Genomic DNA, 21,357 nt, shown 5'->3' with positions numbered 1-21,357 from the left:
GTGGGTGTCAGAGGCAGACTATGGGGTTGTGTGTCTCATTGGTGAAGTGGAAACTGGTGAGGCAGCTTCGGGCTAAAAGTGAGGTAAAGTACAAAGTGAACTCGTTCATTGCTTTTCTGGTCTTTCGTTGTGAAGTGAACGTGTTTACCGAGAGCACCACCTCTGACGCTTCGGAGCACGCCTCGCAGTCCGTCCCAATGGTGACGACGTCGACTGGCACTTTGTCCACGACCAATGAAACGGCGGCAGGAGACGACGGCGACGAAGTGTTTGTGGAGGCAGAATCTGAGGGGTGAGTGTTTACTTCGTGATTTTTGCTTGCTTTAGTCCTGCCAGGCTTTACGCTTGTTTTCCTTTAGCCCAGAGTCGGTCTGCTGAGCTGTGTTTTCAGTAGTGTCCTGCTGCTAGAGCAAACCGAGGCATAGGTTTTGAAGGACTGGTGTTTGCGTGTAATAATATTTTGGGACCTGGAGGTTGTTATTACAGAAGACAAGTGTTAGCCTCCTGAAAATTGCATGAAATATTCCTTCCAGAACAAAATATTTATTTAAAATCATCGGTGTCCTTCCATTAATGTAACTGCTTAAACTTCTCCCCAAGAAAGAAGTCTTTCTCTGAAAATGAGGAGTATCAGGAAATGACTCAACTTTCCATGTAGTGGTGGGCTTTCAAGTGAACCTGCCTTACCCTTTATTTACATATACATTCAGAACTTCTTACAAATTAGAAGTTATCTAGTATTTTCAAGGCCTGGCTACATGTGTAACACACGTGTTACACCCAGAGCTTAACAAAAGAAGTATTTCATGACAAATCATCTAGATTTTTTTAAGCCAAAATCAGTAATTTATGGGGAAGAACTAGTGGACAGTGGTATTAGAGAAGTTTAACTTTCAAGATGGAACTTAATTCTTTCTAAATAAAATAAAAAGTTGTACTACTTCATGGTCAGAAGCAAAGCTAGAAGTAGAACCCACATTTTCTTGGTAGAGCTCAAAGGTTTTATGTAACAGTATTTTCTTAGCATGATTGTAGGCCAGTTGTAGTTTATGGGGGGCGGGTAAAGCAGGTCTGTCACTAGGCTCTAACACAGTGCTCCTTAATTTAGTGAGGCTGTAGACCCCGCTGAGAAGACAACCTGCTGCTAATTCCCTACCGTGCATGCTGGTCACTTCACACATGTCATTTTGACCCACACAAGACCTGGGCGAAGTATCCTCTCCACTTTATGAATGAGAAAGCTCAGAGTCAGAGTGCGCACCGTGGTGACTGCCCTCAGCCCCGTGTGCTCTGTGCTTTACACTTTGTCCAGCCCTGTTCAGCACCCACAGCAGTCGTGAGGGAGGTCTCTCAGTACGTTGTTACTCGTGACTGTGCTGAAGTTCACGGAGGATGAAAACCAGAACACAGCCAGGCTGGTCCTGTATTCTCGTCCCCCTCACTTGCTTTCCGGAATGGGAAAGGGATGGATTGCTGCCATGGAGCCGCGGGTCCTGCCCGCAGCCTGGCTCATCTGCACTGGAGCCCCTGCCGAGTCAGTGGTCTGTTATCCATGGTTGGGACCGTTGTGAATTATTTTAGTACTGTACTTGCCTAGAAAGTTGTTCTGAGAGTTATCAAAATCTGGATGAGTATGTCCCCTGTGAATGTTACGAACGTGAACATCCCTTGTCAAAAAGAAAAAATATGTAACAAAAAAGAGGGGGGAAGTTTGGAATGTGTACCTAGTAAGAAGTGGAAGGGGGAAGAAGCGTCTTGGGCTCTCTTGCCCCTGCCCGCTAAAAAGCGCCTGTGGGTACCAGCACCAGGGTGTGCAGCCTGGGGCTGGAGTAGAGCTCTGTCTGCATGGAGTGATAAACTGTGTCGTAGAGTGTGGGAACGACAGCATGCACTCTAGGGTTCGTTTTGTATCTCCCAGTGAATTTTTGTTTTTCTTTCTTAGTATTAGTTCAGAAGCAGGCCTGGACATCGATAGCCAGCAGGAAGAAGAGCCTGTTCAGGCATCTGATGAGTCAGATCTTCCTTCCACCAGCCAGGACCCTCCTTCCAGCTCTTCCGCAGGTCGGTTCCTGCTGTTGACCACAACACGGCTTTACTCATCTCGAGCCTGCTTGCAACAGACACTTTTATCAGTAACAATTTAGTAATCTCTTCTCCTGAATTTTAAATTGCTATATTGAAAATGAAAATTTTATTTTATTGCGGGGAACGTGGTTTATATCGAAGGGAATTGTCTGTGTCGTGTTGACAGTGCTGAGGGGCTGAGGGGCAAAGGGGCGGGTCCCTGGGAGGGAGCCAAGGAGTAGGGCTCCGGGCTTCTCGGTCTCGCCTGTTTAAACCAGAGCAGCTCCGTTTTTATGGGGCTTACATATTAGGGCTCTACATGAAATCTGGGGGGCCTGTAGAAAAAGTTTGAGATGTACTGATGGAAACAGTTCTGAAGTGTGACTTTCAACATTTTAACTTTGAAAAAGGTTATTTTATGTCTTTTTTCTAGAATATAATTATTTCTGCAGCAGTGCTTTTTTTAACATTTTTTTTCTAGATTTCATTTATTTATCTTTAGAGGGAAAGGAGGTTCGGGAGTGAAGCTGTGCAGCCATGTGAGGGAAGGGTGTTCTAGGGTGAGAGAATTAGCAGATGCAAAGTCCGTGAGGCACGACTGTGACTTGCTCAAGGTCAGCAAGGAAGCGAGAGTGGCTGGGCTGCAGTGAGGACAGAGAGGGACAGCGGTAGCAGAAGCTGTGGGGAGGGTCAGCCTAGTGGACCGTTGTGGTTGCTTTGACTTCCACGGCATGGGAAGCTTCTGCGGGGCTTCGAACAGCAGTGACCTGATCTGACCTAAAGACTTAGCAGTGTCAGTGTGTGCAGGGGGGCACTGCAAAGGGGCAGGAACGAGCAGAAAATGTGGAGGGTGTTGCAGTAATTGGTGATCTCTTAGACAGAACTGTAGAGCTAAGGTTGTGAAAGGGCGTCCGATTCAGGATACGTATTTCACCGGGAGCTGGCGGGACTTCTGAAGATCCAGTGTGGACGATCCAGTGTGGACGTCTGAAAGGGGCAGAATCAGTGGGACTTGCAGTGTATCCTAACGGGCTGTGCTTTTCCTGTTTTCATTCTCCATTGTGTCCTCCCCTGCCAGCACGTGGATGACACAGGGATAGGCACCAAGTGAATATTAAATTGGTGGAGTGAATGAATGGAAAAGTCAGGAACTTACTTTTTCAAGCAAAATATTTTCTTTTTATCTTTTTTGTTAAAAATGCCGTCTAAAAAAACTGCTAAATACTGAAAACAAATGGACCCCTCTGCATTTTACCCCTGTGTTCAGTTTTTGCCATTATCACTGCTTTTTTGTTGTTGACTTGCCTTCCTGTGCCATAATGCTTTTCCTCTTAGATACGAGCAGTAGTCAGCCGAAGCCTTTCCGACGAGTGAGACTTCAGACGACTTTGAGACAGGGCGTCCGTGGTCGTCAGTTTAACAGACAGAGAGGTAAATTTCTAACATACTGACTGCGTGGTGTGGCGCGCCGATAAACAGCGGCTTTTTCTAATCCTCAAGCTTTCAATTTGTATCTTGTTTTTTTTAATGGTCCAAGAATTGATTAAATAATTGTGCATTGAGTATGTGACATTCACTCATCTATAAACATCTTGTAGACACATGTGTATACCACAGGTGTGTAATGAGTATGTGCTTCTGTTTCTTTGTTTATTCCGTGAATTCAAAGTAATATTTAGAAAAGCTGGCGTGTTTTAGTGCTGTGTGTTCATTGGGTGTGTCTCTGCCTGTTGCAGTTTATACAACAGAGTAAAGCTTTGTGGCTTTGTGTAGCTGGTTTAAAAATGAAGTTTGAATACCTCCATGTTTTCTAATGTAACCATTAGAGATTCATGTGATAAAAACATTAATCTAATTGGATTGAAAATGTGAAATGGTTAAATTAATAATTTTTGAAAACACACTTTAGAAGGAACTAGAGTAAGTGATATTCTAGCTTCAGGCTAACTTCTTGAAAGACACATTCGGTTTGACTCTTCTTTTTTTCTCTCATAGGTGTGAGCCATGCAATGGGAGGGAGAGGAGGAATAAATAGAGGAAATATTAACTAAATGTCCTATAAACTGTAATAACTGTGAATAAGTTTGTTCAGACTGTGTTACTGTTGTGACTGTTGAGCTTAAAAAAATTTTGTATTTAAATTGGTATGCTTATCTCAACATTCTTTATTAATAAAATGTATTTCAATGTCAGAATTTATCCTTTTTTGTCTTCGCTGTCAAAGTGTAGCACTCTTTCCTTCGCTTTCATTGTCTCTTCCCCTGCTCGCCGGCCTGTGGACAGTTGTACCAGACGTTGGCTAAGGTCTGCCCGGGGCGGGTGGTGACGGCTCTGGCTGTCCTCCGGGGCACATCGATGTTGTAGTGTTGATCTGAAGAGAGAGGGTTTTATTCATTAAAAGGGAAAAACGCACTTGAATTTAAAAATAGATTATGTTGATTATCATAGTCAAAGACGGAGGGGTTTATCATTTTCCTCTCAGAAATGTTTCTAATTAATTTGAACTTTATAACAAAAGGGAAAAACTGTTATGTCAACAAGTTGACCTTTTACCACCTTTTAATAAAATTAGGTTTAACTCTTTTTTCAAAGTGAAAATTTGAGAAAACCAAGTTAATTTTCAAAATACTATTTAAGAAATATTACAGTTCAACTTCCCACCTTCAGTTACCATTCAACACTTGGAGTTTTTTGTTTTGATTATATTTGTATTTCAGAGATTAGAGCACTTCTCTGGAAAGCTATTCGGATTTTAACTCACCCCTAGAAAAGGCGTAGTAATCGTAGCCGTCGGGTTTCCTGGTGTTGGGCAGCGCCACAGCCGACGTCACCACTCTGGGAAGTCCTCTCCACAGTGAGCTCACTTCCACCTCATTGTGGAGGAAGCCTGGGGGGCGTTGGACAGAGCGGCTGTTAGCGTCGGGCAGACCCGGCTGGCCGAGTTGTGCCCCCTCTGCTGACGGGGTGTGCACACCTACTTTCATCACTGTTTCGGGGGTTACAGATTTGTATAGGATGTTGTCGGTAAGAGATACTTGATAACCAGTATTTATTATCATTCACAAACACTCAAACTGCATTCCTTACCTACAGAGAAAAAGTTGATCTTTGCTCATTCACGGAGGCAAATTGATGTTTTGCACCAATACGCTTAAAGTGGTAGGGTTGTTTGGTTAGTATTAATAAGGCTTACTTTATAAGAAATTCTATTACATCTACTTCACGGGTAGGAGTTTTAACACAGGAAGAGACGTTACCTTTGTCTTGGTAACGGACTCTGACGGGTGTGTATTGAATTCTGATGGTGTGCGTTTGTGGTCCAATTGCCCGCTGGAAGCGACGTCTCCTGACCTGCGTTGTTTCCCCAAACACTGGGTAATTTATGGCAGGTCTTCTCGCCGCGCACTTTCTGTTGGGTTCCTGTTTGTAAGTGTACTCCTGCACCCGGCCACCTGTCAGGTATTAGAACACCATACTTAAATGGAATTCATTTTAACCCGCTCCCCCAAAAAGATGGAAAAGAGTTTTTACAAGGTGAGAGAAACAATGTTTTTCATAAAGAATGTTGTATAGATAATAATAGCGATCCGTCAAGGCTATTTTGAAACTGATTACTACACCGTGCATTACTTGAGTGAATACAGCCAACAGACTGCATATTTCTGTACTTAACTTTGTGTGAAAGTAAACGATGACGTTCTTTATATGGTGACTAGAAACTCGGGTGAAATGTTGGTTTGCATGTTGGGAGATGTAAATATATCTTAGTGCCCTTGATTATTTTTTTACTGAAAATTTTTGATCCAGCTATTAAAGGTATCTTTTGACAGTAGAAAGTAAAAATACTCAATAAAATTGTCCCGGGGAATCAATTCTTGAAAGTTGTATGATGTTGATTCTAGAACACGTACCTCTCTTGAAAAAATACACAGATTCGGGTCTGTCCTTATATGTAGGTATTGAAAGAGCTGCCACGATTTTTCCAGTTAGTCCTCCAAAGCCTTTTACAATTTGTTTGGGATACCCAGGGTCTCGTACATCATTGGTGAAACGCCAGTACTGAGAATCCTGGAAATTTAAAAGAGGAAATGAGATTAGCCAGCTTTGGGGGAAAAGGTTAGGAATTTATTCTTAGATTTAGGTATAGGGAGAAAGTTTTAACGTCAGTATTTGAATAAGTTGGCCATTAATGTGACCAAATTGTGGTTAACTTTTTATTAAATGTTGGTGGGAGAAGAGTTCATTAAAATATGGAAACCTTTCTGAAGTGTGAAGGTTAGGCTGACTTGTTTTTATAATGAAGAAAAACTATTTGCTGATTTCTCTCAGAAAGATTCTTTTCTTACCTTAAAGAAGAAAGTTTTGCCTTCACAGTTGCACCTTGTAAAAACAGTGTCGATGGGGGAGGGGATACCCCAAACTTCAGTAATTCTACGAGGAGGAGGTGGTGGGCTGGATGGACTTAGCATCCAGAAATAATGACCTAAAATGGAAAGTGATAGATCAGTCTATAAGCTGAATGAATACTAAAATCTATCCAAAAGAAACCAAAGTGAAAAAATGTTTAACCATTGTAAAAACATTGAATGGGTTAACAAGCAGTGTATGACCAGAAGTTCAGGGAGAGCTGTGCTGGTATGGAATGCAGTATTTGAACACCTCGGAGAGGATGACATTTCTCAAGTCTAAAATGTAGCATAACCTTGGAAATATTTTTGTTTTTCAGTTTCTCTAAAAGCCTTCTGACTCTGTGACTTAGAGAAAGTCAGTTTTCGCTCAATTTCTTTATCTTTCAGAATTAAGGAGTTACAATGAAAGGACGACCAAAGTCGTTTCCGCCTCCTCTGAAGTATAAGAAGCTAGGACAGGTGACTTCTCCACAAAGAGGGGAAGCTTGAGTACAGCCCAATCAAGGGGTTGTTATCAAGTACAGTTAGAGCAGGGAAAATAAGTCCAGATGTCATCATCTATTTGATGGGAAGTTAAAATTGGAACTAATCTTTTCATTCCTAAGAGTAGGAAAACTCAGAATCATTTCCAGCTCCTTGTCTGTTACTCTAATATGTCTAATTTCGTTAATCCAATTATTTTGGTAATTACTCTTCATGTTTTCCTAAGTTGAGTGAGGCAAGGTCACTGGTCAGGTTCTCCTTCAGAAAGCCCAATCCTAACTACCGCCCCCTGTGGCTTTGGTTCCCACAAATGCCAAGGGCAGAATGATGGACAGAAAAAGAAGTATGCGCACAGCTCACCTCGAAATGCAACTAATGTCCCGTTGGCCAGCGTCGTCAGTCCATCTACTGGCTTACCATTGCACAGATTCATCTCATCTAAAGCAAATGAGCAAAAAGTTAAGTCAATACAAACGAGAAAAGTATTTGCTTTTTTTAATTCCTCCCAGAGTTCCATTTCCTCTGTTCACCAGTTCCCAAGCTCTTGAAGGGTGTGTAGTTGGAGGGGTGTGAATTCCACAGGGGAAAGAGAAATTATATATTTCATAATTGTTTTTACTTAAAGGGGATACTATCCAAAAAGGATATAAAAATGAGTGAGAGCCCTGGTTGGTGTGGCTCAGCGGATTGAGTGCCGGCCTGCAAACCAAAGGGTTACCGGTTCAATTCCCACAGGCAGGGCACACGCCTGGGTTGTGGGGGGGCCGTGCTGGAGGCAAACACATTGATGTTTCTCTCCTCTTCCTCCCTCCCCTCTCTTTAAAAATAAAGCTTTGAAAAAAAATTTTTTAAGGAGTAAAGAATTGGAATAGGCCACATTAACTAACCTTCAAGTAAATTATTATTTCCTTGATCTCAACATAACGTTCCATTTTTCTGTTCTGATTGCTCTTTGGAATTGACTTGGAAAAGAAGAGCACTGCAGGTTTTTGCTTTGCATTATACTTTCTTTTAAGGATAGGCTCCCAATTAAATATTTTTGGCATTCTGTACACTCTCTGCTTACGGATGCACTAAGTTCTTAACGATGGACATGACTCCATTTTCCAAAGATTAAATAATCTTACTGTGGTCAGTTCTCTGCTTACTTAGAAGAGGTGAAACTTACCGAGTTCAGGGATCTAGGTGATACACATTGTATCAAATCAGGGCATTCCATTTCTGGCAGAACCACGTTAATAGGCCCAACTTCAAAATATGAGTCACTGACCCTCCTTACCTGAGAGCATGGGGTTGACGCCCAAGGCTTGGTCGGGTCCCTGCACGAGGAGATCAGAGCCTGGAATGACGATGGGAGTTAACACCTGGGGCCTGAGGATCACGGGAGGTTTTTCTCCTTCAGCAGCATTTGCATCTTCGTCGCTGGGATTTTCTTCAACCACTTCTGAGTTGGGTGCTCCGTGAGAGCCGGTGGTGGCTGGGGGCGTGGCTCTCCCCGGAGAGGCAGGGTTCGGTGTAGGCACAGTCGATGGGGTCATCTTGGGGGGAGATGGTGTCGGCTTCCGTTTTCTCACCGTCGGTGTGGTGTTTGGCTTTTTGGTAGAAGTGGGCGTCTGGGGTGCTTTAGTTGGATTTGGGAGTTTAGGAGTTACTTTAGAATTAGTAGCTGTGTCTTCGGGTGTAGGTGTCATGTCCTCGGGTGTGTTCATAGACTCTTCCGTTGTAGTAGTTGTCTTTTTTGTTGTAACCGTCACCTTGGAAGCAGGAGTGGTTTCCTTAGGAGTAACTTTGGGTGATGTCGTGGTATCCTTGGTTGTGGTAGTTGTTACCTGCACAGTTGTGGTCGTTTTTTGGGATTCGGTAGCCTTTTCTTCTTTTGGCATTGCCGCGTCTACTGTTGTGCTCTTAGTTGTAGCAGTTGTAATTTTAGTTGTAGTCTGTGTGGCTTTTTCTGTTGTCTTATCCTTCACTGTGGTAGTCATTTCAGGTTTGGTTCCTTCGGGAGCCTTGGTTGTAGGTACAGCCGGCTCCTTGGGACTGTTTTCCAGAGCCTCAGGTAGGGGTTCTGCAGGAAACCCAGGAGTTGATGCCGCAGGGTTCTTGGGAGGAGTGGGGGGAGTAGAGGCCTTTGAGGTGGCTGGAGCAGGTGTCTCAGGAGAGGCTGGAGACGGCTTCTTGGGGGGGGTGGGTCCAGGCTCCTTGGGAGAGGTGGGTTCAGGCTCATTTGGGGGGGTGGGTTCAGGCTCATTTGGGGGGGTGGGTTCAGGCTCGGGGGTGGTGGGTTCAGGCTTCTTAGGGGTAGTAGGTTCAGGCTCCTTGGGGGTGGTAGGTTCAGGCTTCTTAGGGGTAGTAGGTTCAGGCTCCTTGGGGGTGGTAGGTTCAGGCTTCTTAGGGGTAGTAGGTTCAGGCTCCTTGGGGGTGGTGGGTTCAGGCTTCTTAGGAGTGGTAGGTTCAGGTGCCTTGGGGGTGGTGGGTGCAGGCTTCTTGGGGGTAGTGGGCTCGGGCTTTTTGGGGGTGGTGGTGGGAGTAACAGATTTGGTTGTAGTTTCAACTTCGGTTGTAGATTTAGCAGAAACTGTCGTGGCTACCAAATCTTTAGCAGATGTTGTTTCTGTGCTTCGTGTCTCTTTGCCTGAAGTAGTTTTCTCCTTTGCACTAGTTGAAGTCTCTTTAGTTGTTACGGAAGTCTCTTTAGTTTCAACTGTTGTCTCCGTACTGGCTGTCGAAGATGTCTCTTTGGATGCTTCCGAGTCAGGCGACGGGCTAGGTTTAGAATTTGTTGTTGTCACTGTTGTCACCTTGGAGGTTGTGGTAACTTCGCCGCGCTGAGTGGCAGGCAGGGCCGGGGTTGAGGTGGGCTTCAAATCACCGTTGTCCAGTCCACTTCCGGCTTCATCTCCAACTGGTGGTTCTGGAGCAGGTTTTTTAGGAGCTTGTTTCTTGTTATCTTTTACTGGAGAAAAAAAATACATGTTTTATTCGGGGGTAATTTTCTTGTCTTTCATAATGATATAAGATCCCGTTCTTACCACTGACTAGCTTCGTGTCTCTAGGCGGGTTGCCAACCTCTGATATGTCTAGTAATTTATTGTAAAATGTTAGATACTTAAGCTAACTTATTGGGCCATCTTAGGGAGTGAAGGAGATAAGAAGTGAAAAGACAAGTAAAACTACACAATTAACACGTGGAAACAAATGGCAAATTTGAAATTCCAACATGACCCTGGCTGGTTAGCACAGTTACTTAGAGCGTGGTGCTGGAATTCCAACATGATCAATATTCATGTCTTTACACGAAAGCGTCTTGGGCCCCCCTTTCCCCACTGTTGTGGTCCCCATTGCTCAGGGCCTCTTCCTGCCTCCTGGAAACCTAGTTCCAGCATCTCTCGTAGACTCTCTGCATCAGTTCCCTGAGAGGCCTCGACAACCGCATCCGAGGAGGCTCCAGTCCCGCGCATGCTCCCTGCTGAGCCCCATTCCATACACGGGTCTGTTCGTTGTTCTCTCTCCTCTGTCCAGTCCCAGGGGGTGTGGAGAGGAGATTAGGATGCCAGGGCAGCAAAAGTACCCCACTGAACAGGATCCGCTATAGCAGCTGCCCCAGGAAGGAACTAGAGCCCCAGGGGCATCTCACTGAGACGGGTTCCATTTAACAGGCTCATGTTGCATTTCCACTGTGTGCGGGACCCTCTGGACGACTCAAAGACTAAATATCTGGCTATTCAGCTAGAGAGAAAGCTTCAGGGAAAATCACAACCACCCAGGGAATAGTTCTTTAAAATTCCAGTATCCAAAATCCAGCATTTTCCTGGAGAAAGAGAATATAGTTTAGAATTTCAGGAAATAACAAGCGGAGCAGAGGGAACGCCTCTCCAGGAGGCAGTCGCCTGTCTGCAGTACATTTTCTACTACAGAAAATTCAGCCAGATGGGACACCTAATTGATTGGGGAAATAAAAAAGACCTGTGAAAATGTGGAGAATAATATTGTCTTTCTCAGAAAGGTCTATGAGAATTGAATAAATTCACATGCTAAAGCAGTATATAAAAAGTGTTCGTTAAATAAAAGAAATCTGGGGAAAGAAAAATGAAAACACAAGGAAGATAGAGGAAGGAGAAAGGGGAATGGTACTGGGCAGAAGGAACCACAGTCATCTCTGGCGCCATCCTGTAGATCCGCCGTTTCCGTTAAGCATCTTTTTAACCTTTGCTCTACAGAGGGGTTTCTCAGCTGCTTGGCACTAATTTCCTCTAAGAAGTTTGCATGGGCATCTTCTAAAATAACTTGTAAAGCCATAGACCCACTCCCCCCGCCCCAGTACTGAAACATCCTCAAATCACTCTACCCACACGCATATAATTTTAGGGAATCATTGTTATGGCATTGATATAGTCTTTGATCTTTATCAATGCTCAAACCTTTGGGTTTCTTCTTTAATTCTCTATTAGCAGCTGAATTTTTGGAAGACTTGAATTTCCGAATACTTGAAGAGGAAGAGGAAGAGGAGGAGGAAGACTCTTGATTTTCAGAAACAGAATGTTCTACAAATCAAATAAAAAGGTTGATCACACCAATTGTGGTTTAAAGCAAAAGAGAACCGCCAGTCCAAACACAACAACAAAAAAATGCTGTTTTCTAGTCTATAAAAGTCTGCGTTCTGGTTTTATCGGTAACATGGTCCACTGCCCTTCTCATTTGTCAGTTGAAAGCTAGACACTTGAGCTTATCACAGACACTAGAAATATACCTGTAACTTTTTCATGTCTCAGCAGAATCTATTAGTCTGCAAAAAAAATTCATGCTCTTTTTTTTTGTAACATTTAGACTAGTTTCTTATGATTATTTTAACCTAGACCCTTCCTGGGCTCAGTAAATAAGGAAAACAGATATCTGAGTAGGGTTTCTACTTTAGCTTAAACTTTAACTCCAAACAAGTAAACAAAAAGTGTAATGAGCCTTTAATGACTCAAGGTGACCCTCTTCTATGAGGAGTCAAAAAAGCCATCACCTAAAGGGTATTTATTCTCAGAAACCTCCTCTTGTTCCATCTGTCATCTTCCTACCTTCTGTTATTTCCTCTGATTCTAGAACTTTCTTAGTCTTCTTCTTGTCTGTGGATTTGGGTGAACGTTTGGTGGTTGATTTGACGGGCGGACGTGCTCCTGCAGGCGGGGGCGCAGTCTTTGGAGACGGCGGTGTGGTGGGGTTATGCACTGAGGCCAAGCAAGACAGGCGGGTTAACATCTGTTCACACGCGTCACCAACTTAACTGAGAAAGCCGTGGTGCATCGGCCTTCGGGAGGACATGCCGGTGACCCCCAGCGAGGCAGGCTTCAGCCAACGCTAATGACTTGAAACCAATGAATTCTGAGGGTGCATCGCTATAAAATATGGGTTCCCCAATCGGTATAAGCTATGTCAGGGAGCTCAGGAGTCAGAAGAATTCCAGTCCTAGGCTCTACCGTTGTGACCTTGGGGAAATGGGTGAATCCCCTTTGAACTTCACTTCCTGTTTGCAAACGGAGATGTTTCCCCTAGATGATTTCTGGAGCTCTGTGTCGTCTGAAAATACGTTACAAACCCATCCCTTGGGCTCGCCTTCCATGAGGATCAAAGTAATGACTGCGTGTGGGTGGGAAATACCATAATTACATTGTGTTATTTTCATGTTCTAAAATAAAGGATGTCCATCTACCTTCCAGTTATTGTTTAATTATGGAAGTTCTACATGAATATCTCCTCTTGTGGAACTTCCACGGCTTCACATTACGCTTCTCTCAAAGCTCGTTGCCCTCCCCCAAGTTATGCAGCTGTTGGGGGCTCGATGTGTTTCTTCTAAACTTTGAGTGCCCCCTCCACCCACCTCTTTTCCTGTCTAGAGGAGAAGCTGTGGTTTGATCAGTAGGAACCAGAAGAAAAGGAGAAGGACTTCTGAAAGATCAGAAAGCAGAGGACAGCATGGACGCCCAGGCGGCGGAGCCTCGTCCCTAACCCCGGCTGTGCTTCCCAAGTGTCTCAGACCTCTCTGGCCGCAGTGTCCAAGAAATGACCACGGCCCCTCTCTTCCCCTCTTTCTCCCCCCAACAAAAGCAACAAATCTGAGCAAATGTGCCTCTACGGACTACTAGCCAGGGACCTTCAGCAAAACACTTAACCACTTGGACTGTTTTCTCACCCATATTCATATCTGGAAGGCTGATTCCCTCCATTCTTGAAATGTTAGGACACTGAGATACACAGATGCCTACAAGCAGGCTCTCTGGCCATCTCGAAACAGCTACGTGGTGAGTCAGAAGATAATTTGCTTGCTGTTGTTTAAAGTAATGAAGCTCTGGCTGTTGTTGTGGTTTTTTTTTTTTTTAATTTTCAGATGGGACCCCCCACTACCTGTGAATTCTGTACCTGAAAACTGTAACCCTCATCAGTTTTTTCCACTGAGTTCTCTAACCTCAGGCAATCTGACCAACGCTCTAACCTCAGGCAATCTGACCAACGCTACCAATACGCTTAGTAGCATAAAGCGTATTCTTCCTAACCAGGTTCTTCAATGCTTCATCACTTCCCAGCCATCCTCACTCCCCACCTGTGCTCAGCCAGAAAAGCATTCTCAGTTTTCTGTCTCAGGGCCAAAACAATTCTCAGGGCAATGAGTAAATACCTCCCTCCCACCTGGGTCCTTCTGGGGGCTGCGAAACTCTGCACTCTTGAGGTTTTGATTACAAGGGTGTTGCCTCCCTTATTTTTGGAACGCTTTCCAAAGAAAACATTGAACGGTGAAGAAATGTCCCTCCGCTCAACCGCTGAACGGTTTTCCACCCTGTTTCTCTGCTGTTTGAAAGAAGCAGCAGGCGCAGCCTTGTTTAAATAAAACGATAAGGTTACGCAAGCAATGCTTATTTTCACGTTCTTCCACAAACATTCTTGTTTTAACAAAAGTAGGCTTCAAGAACGAACATTTGGTGAAAAAAAGGAATCCATTACTTAAACATATTTTTCAAATCTTGTGGGGGTTTTTTGGTAAAATTCAGAGGGGTTTATTATACACTCTTGGAGTACTCTGCAGGCCCTAGAACCAGAGAAGATTTTTGGTGGGTCTGTCTCCCACAGGCACTCACCAAGAGATTCTTGGCTGTCAACGAGGTGGGAAGAGACATACAGTGAAGTTACCAAATCCTTGGTAGGCTGGTTTGTAAATTTAGCGCCTTAAACTGAGTCATAAATTGACAAGTTCAAAGAAGCTGAAAGTGTGGATTCCCTCCTTGAACACACTGAAAAACGTTACTGCCCAACGCACAGATTGCTCAAACGACAGTGGACTCTTCGAGGTCCACACCACTCAGGCGAGACCAGAAACCATCCCGTGAGCGGGTTGCTGTGGATGTAACCCACAACTGAACCACACCTGAAGAAAAAGGCATTTACACTCAGGCCCCACCCTCTCTGTCCCCCAGTCCGCACTGTCCCGAGCTCCCCCAAGCCTGGCTGAGCCAGGGAGCGCTGTTGGAAGAGGCTTTCGTTCTGTAGTTCATCTTGGTGAAACAAAGTGAATACGAAATGGCTCATGTGTTAGTGAAACCGAGACCTTGGAGGGGCCACGTGTTAGACGTCATGAGAGAAGATAAGGCCGGCCCACCGCGCCGGCTGCGCCCAGGGGCGCTCACTGGCCCCGGGATGCTTACCTTCTTCGCAGAAAGCCTCATAATCCGGACAGCACTTGCCGTACTTCTTACAGGCTGAGTCACAGTCACACTCCCTCCCTCGCGCAAAGGACTCGAAGCAGCGGCCTTTACAGGAAAGCTCTACCCAGAGCAAAACAAAACATCATGGATTATTGACATGCAGCCACGCCCGGGTATGGAGAGCCATTGCCCACTTGCTAGCTCCAAAAGTGCCTTTCTGAGGCCTTTATTTAGAATTTGGAAAATGCGTGGTGTCCCAGGTGGAGACAGCCCTAGTAAGAAACGTGGTGATTTAGGGATACTTTTCTTGCCCCTCAAGGCTTCGAGAGATACACCCCAATGCTACCTGAGTCATTTGCCTGTATGGACCATGGAAAACTGGGAAATGTCACAATGATAAATCACCCTTGGTGTGAAATCCCTCCATCCTCTCCTCCTCACACCACTGCTTTGTAATAGATGTTGTGTTCATTTATTGTTCACATTCTAGAGTCCAGGCGGGCCAATGGCTCAGTTCAAAATTATTTATAATGCAGAGACCTTCATTATGACAAACAGGGCACCGTGTTGAGTTGAAAGATTTGAGCCGAACCTGGGGCAGGACCATGTAAGACAGGCCAGCTCCTACCAGAAATAGCTTCAGTGGGAGTGACCCCACTGAGACCTATTTGAAATAATTACCTACATAACACGCACACCGTATGACACTATACTTATCACCTTCACGAGCAAATGCTAAAGCAAAAATAACTTTGAAACACTTTTAATTATAATTTTCATATAGAGAGTAAATGCGAAATGTTTCTAGGTTGACAACAAAATGGCCCAAAATACATTCAAGTGAAATACTATCATTTGAAAATTCAGACCCTTTGGGTATTTATTGAAACTCGTCATTGAACACTAATTCTTCATCTTTCAAGAATTAGTGTGTGTACATTAGAAACATGTGACTATAAAAAAGAACATCAAGCACCAGACAAGATCATGGTACGTCCACGGATTCTCCTGATGCAATTACCTCTCGTTACTATTCCCCTAATGACTCTGGAGCCAGAGTGGTAACTCTCTGTTTAAAACGAGATGTTTTACTTGGCTCTGATCAAACTTCTTGTGCAAGCTGACAGATTGTCAGGCTTCCCGACAGCCTTTGACACCATCCTGAGGCACAGCACAGGGCAACAGGCAGGCAAGTGAAGGGGAAGGCGCTTGAGCAAAAAGAGGTGAAGCAGGGTGGACGTGGCACAGCAAGGGGACTCTGGAGGACAGCGTTGATGACAGAGGAGGGGACAGCGGCTCTCAGGACTTACCCACGGTGCAGACTCTCTTGAAATCGGGGCAGCACTCCATGTAGTGTTGACAGTTATAGTCACAGCTGCAGGGGGTATCTCTAGAATACCCTTCCCCGCATCTCCCTGCACAGCTTGATATATCTAAAATTATACAATATAATGTAAACATGGCCAATCCACTTTACAGAACGGGTGAGGTCTGACGAGGACAGAGCCATCTGGGGAGAGAGAATTCTGTCTATGGGAGAAGGTTGGGGATGAGAGCAATAGTCCAGGTGATCTTCGCCCGGTCTTTTAAAGGGCCTTCTTTGTTCTTTTACTACACTGAGAAGAGCAACCCTCTTTGGAAAATCACTCAAAGTAATAGCGTTGCATCCCAACCCCGGCCCCCCCAGGAGGAGGATGCTAGTTACAGCTCCACGCTGTTGCTAAGGCCAGGGCTTGTTGCCAGTGTTTGAGCATCTTTGTGCTGGGCACTGAGTCATGCATTCGAATAATGCGTAGGACAATGTTATCAAGAGATATGATTACCTCCTTTTTTAGAGATAGGAAAGCTGAAACATTGAAATTTTAGTCATTTGCTCAAGGGCACCCACCTAGCAAGTAGATCCTGTATACAGGTATTACCGTTCTGCTAATTGTTTGAATTGACCTCTTTCACTCTCAGAAGTGTCCTGATTTGGCCCTGGCTGGTGTAGCTCAGTGGATTGAGCGAGGGCCTGAGAACCACAGGATCACGGTTCGATTCCCAGTCAGGGCACATGCCTGGGTTGCAGGCCAGTTCCCGGCAGGGGACTCACAAGAAGCAACCATACATTGATATTTCTCTCCTTCTCTCCTTCCCTTCCCCTCTGAAGATAAATAAATAAAATCTTAAAAAAGAAAAAAAGAAGTGTCCTGATTTGGATGATTAACTTATATGGCCATTTAAGTCAACAGCCCGTCTAGAACTGGGTATACATGATTCTGAAGCCCAACTTGTTCAAGCCAACCACAGTGCTTCTTATTTTTTTAATTATTTTATTGTTGTTCAATTATAGTTGTCTGCTTTTCTCTCCACCCCTCCCTCTCCACAGTGCCTCTTATTTTTGATGATGAGTTTAAAGTAAGCTGGTTATACCAGCTCCAACTTTCCTAGTCTTCCTGTTTTTATTTTTTCATTGGTGGGGGTAACTGGGGTCTTTAAGTGTTAGGGAAGTCAGATGGTCACAACCACTGCAAAACAGGTACCTCCTGAAATAGCATCTGGACATGAATATAAAGGTCATGAACAGAGTTTTTCTGGGTGAAACAAAACAAAAGCGTGATTTTCCTCATATGTATTTTCAAAGTCATTTGGAAAACACTTAGAAAACCTCCCTGACCGATGACCACAGATTTCTTATGGTAAATCAAGTAACTTTTCCAATGCAATGTAAAGCTAGAGCCATCCTCTTCATGACATGAGACTTTTAAAAGTGATCAGCTTGAATTCTATAGTAAATGTTTGACCATTGGGTTGAATCTTATGCAGAAGAAGTCAAGTCACCAATTATTCTGTAAGAAAGCTCAAAACAACCAAAGCCATCTCTGGAATAGAAATTGGCAGGTGCAATGTCCTAAATCCATAGAGAGACGTGGAAACACCCTGAAAAAATATCTTAGAATGATGAGTCCGGGAGAGTTAAAGTCTTAATATGCAAATAAAACAGCAAATATTAGGACAAGTTTCAGATGTATGCACACACTATACACAAGAGGCATAAATAGCATATGTATATAAATACATGTATATAAACACATATATATAAAGAAAAAGGGGGAAGGGAAGAGGTTGAGAAAAAGGCATAAATAGCGTATGTATATAAATACATATATAAAGAAGAAATCGAATGGGAAGAGGTTGAGAGGGCAAGACAAGCAGACAAGACAATATCAAAAGATTCTTCTTTCACAGTTAGCAGGTTTCCCGGAACAGGAAATCAATTGTATTTATAGGAAAACTTATTTTCATCGGTTAAATGTCTGTCGTACTCTTGCTATTCCTTTTTGCAGCTGATTTTAAATGCACTTATTTAAAGGAAAGCAAAATAATTTCAGTGAACACGTGACTCCCATTTCAGAGGAGAGGTGGATGAGGGAATGCCCCTCCGGTGTTGGGAACCCTATAACTTTATTTTGAGAGCACAGAAGGGTCTAGAGGTGCCTGGACAGGCATCTTTCCCCATGAAATATTTGTATCTGCTTCCGTGCATTTCCATCTTTTCTCATCTAAGCGGTTCTCTCAGGTTCGTGATCATTTCAATTATTTTACCGGAAATGTCTATGCTATCAATGTGATTTCACCATAACAGCCGTGGACCTAAGACCCAATGACATTCCCACCTGGGTCAGTCCATCTGTGGGTGAACAGTCCTTATAAGAAAGAGGGGGCATTTTCAAGATTAATAAAGTGCCATTTCAAACACTGCAAATGTTCTCTGCAACATGATATCTGTATCTACATTAGGCCAAAGTAAATTATTTATCAATAATTTATTTTATGTAAGAGATTAGATTTCTTTGTGAACACGTGGATGAGAATTATATGCTATTTAAATATTGTTCTTATTAGTTTATCCGGTAATATTGTCTTTCCAGCAACGTCTGTATATATTTTTTAACTTGCAGGAGAACCCTGGGAATAATGAGTGCAGAAATATTCTATTGGAAAGCTCAAAACATCTTGAAAAATTTTGTGATCCAGGGGAAAAATGGAGAATTTCAAAATTGCTTTTAAATATATTCCATATGGTTGACATAATTACAAGTTTTTACTCTGCATTAAACTTAAACAAATATACATCATTAGAAACCTATTTCTTTTGTTGTCATAAAATCAGAAGTGAGCGATCAGCAATGGCTGAGAAATAAAACTATTTTTGACCGTGAAGGTACCTTGAGAAGAAACTTGCTGAATTAAGAACACAGAAAGCAGCGACAGGTACACGGGAAGCATTTTCCACTCCATGGTTGTTCTCGGGTACTAAGCCTTTGCTGAAAAGGAAAAAAAACAAAACAAAACATCAGAAAACTATTCTTTTTATCTCACCACTAGTTCATGTCTGGGCTGCATAAACTGTTTCAGTCACTTTAAAATGCAATGTAAAGATAAAGCCATCTTCTTCTTGAAAAAAGACTTTTACAAGCAATCAGCTTTAATTATATAGTCAATATTTGACCATTGGATTGGATCTTATGCAGAAGAAATCAAGTCATGTGGTGGAACGTTACAATTCTTTAGAATTCCCCCCCAATAGAATACAAACTTATCTTAAAACTCTATTCAAACTAAAACCTGTACTTACAGTGCAAGGTTTAAATCCTGTCTTGGAGGAAAAAATAGCCAGCTTCAGTAAAATTTAATTTAATAAACACAAGAGTTACAACTCCAACCTTCCCTTAACTCTCAATATAAATTTACGAGCTTCCAACAGGTGCATTGCATAAATGGGAGCTTTTTTCCGAAACTTCCTAACTCCTGTCCTTCTAAATCTTTTTCAAATACCTTTAACAAGGTTTCCCTCTCCTGAATTGAAAACACATTTACTTCCACGAAGCAAGTTAACTTTGACACTTACCCGTAAAAGGATAGATGAATTTCTCCAATATCCTGGAAGTCTTATATATCAGTGCAAATTCGTTGAGATGAACCAATTAGTCCAAAGGTTAGACAAAACCAACAGTGACAGCCTATGAAATCAAACTTTCCTCATTTCTTGGAGGGGAGCCCAGACGACTAGACTTGGGCAACATCTGGAAAACACTTCCATTAAGAAAAATGACTACTACAAAATAAATTTGGATTCATTGGCCCAAACACTTCTAATTTCTAAGTGAACAAATTGTTCTCAGAGGGAGAAGCACTCTGGTAGCCTGTGACTAGTGCATCGAAACAGCAGTTTTAAAATGTCAAACGCTGGTATCTTTTCTTTCTTTTCCCCCCCAGTTGATCCAGCAAAGAGTGGTTTTGAAACTTTTCTAGTGTTAGCTTGTGTCCTGTGTTTTCTGGACTTCTATTAAATCAAATATACATTTTTTTTCCTTGAGTATTGGTTGTTTTCATGGAGCTCAGAAAATTGGCTTTCAATGACCTACAAGTGCCTGACCCACCGTGTGGATTTTCTAGGTTTCTTTACCGTGTAAAAAAACCTGCTCAAAAATTGTATTGCTCTCTTAGTTCCTTTATTTAAGCCCAGTAGTGTTTGGGCAAGGTCTTTTAAAATCACTAATTTAGCTTCCTTGCCACAGAGAATATGTGAACCATTGGCCTTGCAGAGCTGACTCAGCTCTGTTCCAGGTTTTACCCCATTTTTAAATGCACTTTTTAAATGTGAATCCTGTCTATCTGCATAAGGCCTTGCTTTGCCCTCTATTCTAGCACCTTTGTGAAACCTTCTCAGATCAATTGCAAATCAATCACAGTCAATACTTGCACTACATTTTTTAAGTTTAATCTTTATTATATTTTTTCATTACCATTTAGTCCCCTTACATCCCCTCCCCCCAGCTGTTGTCCATGTCTAAGGGTCCTTTTTCCTTTTTGCTCAATCCCTTCACCCCCTCACCCCACCACCACCCCTGGCTGTCATCTGCTCTCCATCTCTCAGTCTGTCCCTGTTCTGCTTGTTAGTTGAGTTTGTTCATCAGATTCCACATAGGAGTGAAATCATATATTTGTCTTTCTTTGACTGGTTTATTTCACTTAGCATAATGTTCTCCAAGGCCACCCATTACTGCTGAAAAGGGTAAAGTTCTCTTCTTTTTTATGGCTGAGTAGAATTCCATTGTGTAAATGTCCCATAGTTGTTTTATCCACTCACCTGCTGATGAACACTTGGGCTGCTTCCCAATCTTGGCAATTGCAAATAATACTGCAATGAACATAGGGGTGCTAATGTTCTTGCAAATTTTATATTTTTTAACATTTTTTATTGTCGTTCAAGTACAATTTTCTGCCTTTTACCCCCACTCCTCTCCACCACCCCAGCCCTCCCCACTTTCCTCCCGTTTCCACTCCCCCTTGTTACTGTCCACATGTCCTTTATAATTGTTTCTGCAAACTCTTCACCCTGTTCTCCTATAATCCCCTTCCCTCTCCCCTCTGGTCACTGTCAGCCTGTTCTCAATTTCAGCGTCTTCAGATATATTTTGCTTACTCTTTAATTTTGTTGATTAGGTTCCTGTTAAAGGTGAGATCATATGGTATTTGTCTTTCACCGCCTGGCTTATTTCACTTAACATAATGCTCTCTCCAGTTCTATCCATGCTGTCACAAAGGGTAGGAGCTCCTTCTTTCTTTCTGTTACATAATATTCCATTGTGTAAATGTACCATAGTTTTTGGATCTATTCATTTACTGATGGGCACCTAGGTTGCTTCCAGCACTTGGCTACTATAAATTGTGCTGTT

At 43.1% G+C, this 21,357-nt stretch overlaps 2 protein-coding genes across 7 annotated transcripts in view; one reads left to right on the top strand and one right to left on the bottom strand.

The window, feature by feature from the left end:
- Window positions 1–4,174, top strand: part of TPR (translocated promoter region, nuclear basket protein) — a 59,768-nt gene extending 55,594 nt beyond the window's left edge. For both annotated transcript variants that reach the window (XM_037034928.1, XM_037034929.1), the window contains exons 49-52: window positions 136–292; window positions 1,943–2,061; window positions 3,400–3,495; window positions 4,060–4,174. In XM_037034928.1, coding sequence (XP_036890823.1) covers window positions 136–292; window positions 1,943–2,061; window positions 3,400–3,495; window positions 4,060–4,115 — 428 coding nt within the window. In that variant the 3' untranslated portion in view covers window positions 4,116–4,174. The remainder of the gene's footprint in view (window positions 1–135; window positions 293–1,942; window positions 2,062–3,399; window positions 3,496–4,059) is intronic.
- A 37-nt stretch (window positions 4,175–4,211) lies between these two features.
- On the bottom strand, window positions 4,212–18,943 carry PRG4 (proteoglycan 4). 5 transcript variants are annotated; one of them, XM_037034931.1, is made up of 13 exons: window positions 18,844–18,943; window positions 15,946–16,068; window positions 14,636–14,755; window positions 12,020–12,169; window positions 11,375–11,497; window positions 9,227–9,909; window positions 8,236–9,181; window positions 7,317–7,394; window positions 6,411–6,547; window positions 5,976–6,132; window positions 5,322–5,516; window positions 4,826–4,951; window positions 4,212–4,435 (listed from the first exon to the last, which is right to left on the bottom strand). In XM_037034931.1, the coding sequence occupies exons 1-13, from the start codon at window positions 18,914–18,916 to the stop codon at window positions 4,311–4,313; spliced, it is 3,036 nt and encodes a 1,011-aa protein (XP_036890826.1). In that variant the 5' UTR covers window positions 18,917–18,943; the 3' UTR covers window positions 4,212–4,310. The 5 variants fall into 5 exon arrangements, with proteins under 5 accessions (XP_036890826.1, XP_036890825.1, XP_036890827.1 ...); XM_037034930.1 differs by having other exon boundaries at window positions 8,236–9,909; XM_037034932.1 differs by lacking the exon at window positions 15,946–16,068 and having other exon boundaries at window positions 8,236–9,909.
- Window positions 18,944–21,357: the final 2,414 nt, after the last annotated feature.

Source organism: Sturnira hondurensis, unplaced genomic scaffold (assembly GCF_014824575.4).
Source record: "Sturnira hondurensis isolate 20B ecotype Veracruz unplaced genomic scaffold, ASM1482457v3 Scaffold0022215, whole genome shotgun sequence".
Lineage (NCBI taxonomy): Eukaryota > Metazoa > Chordata > Mammalia > Chiroptera > Phyllostomidae > Sturnira > Sturnira hondurensis.
Note: the sequence above shows the minus strand (reverse complement) of the source record. Positions and strands in the feature narration are given on the sequence as shown.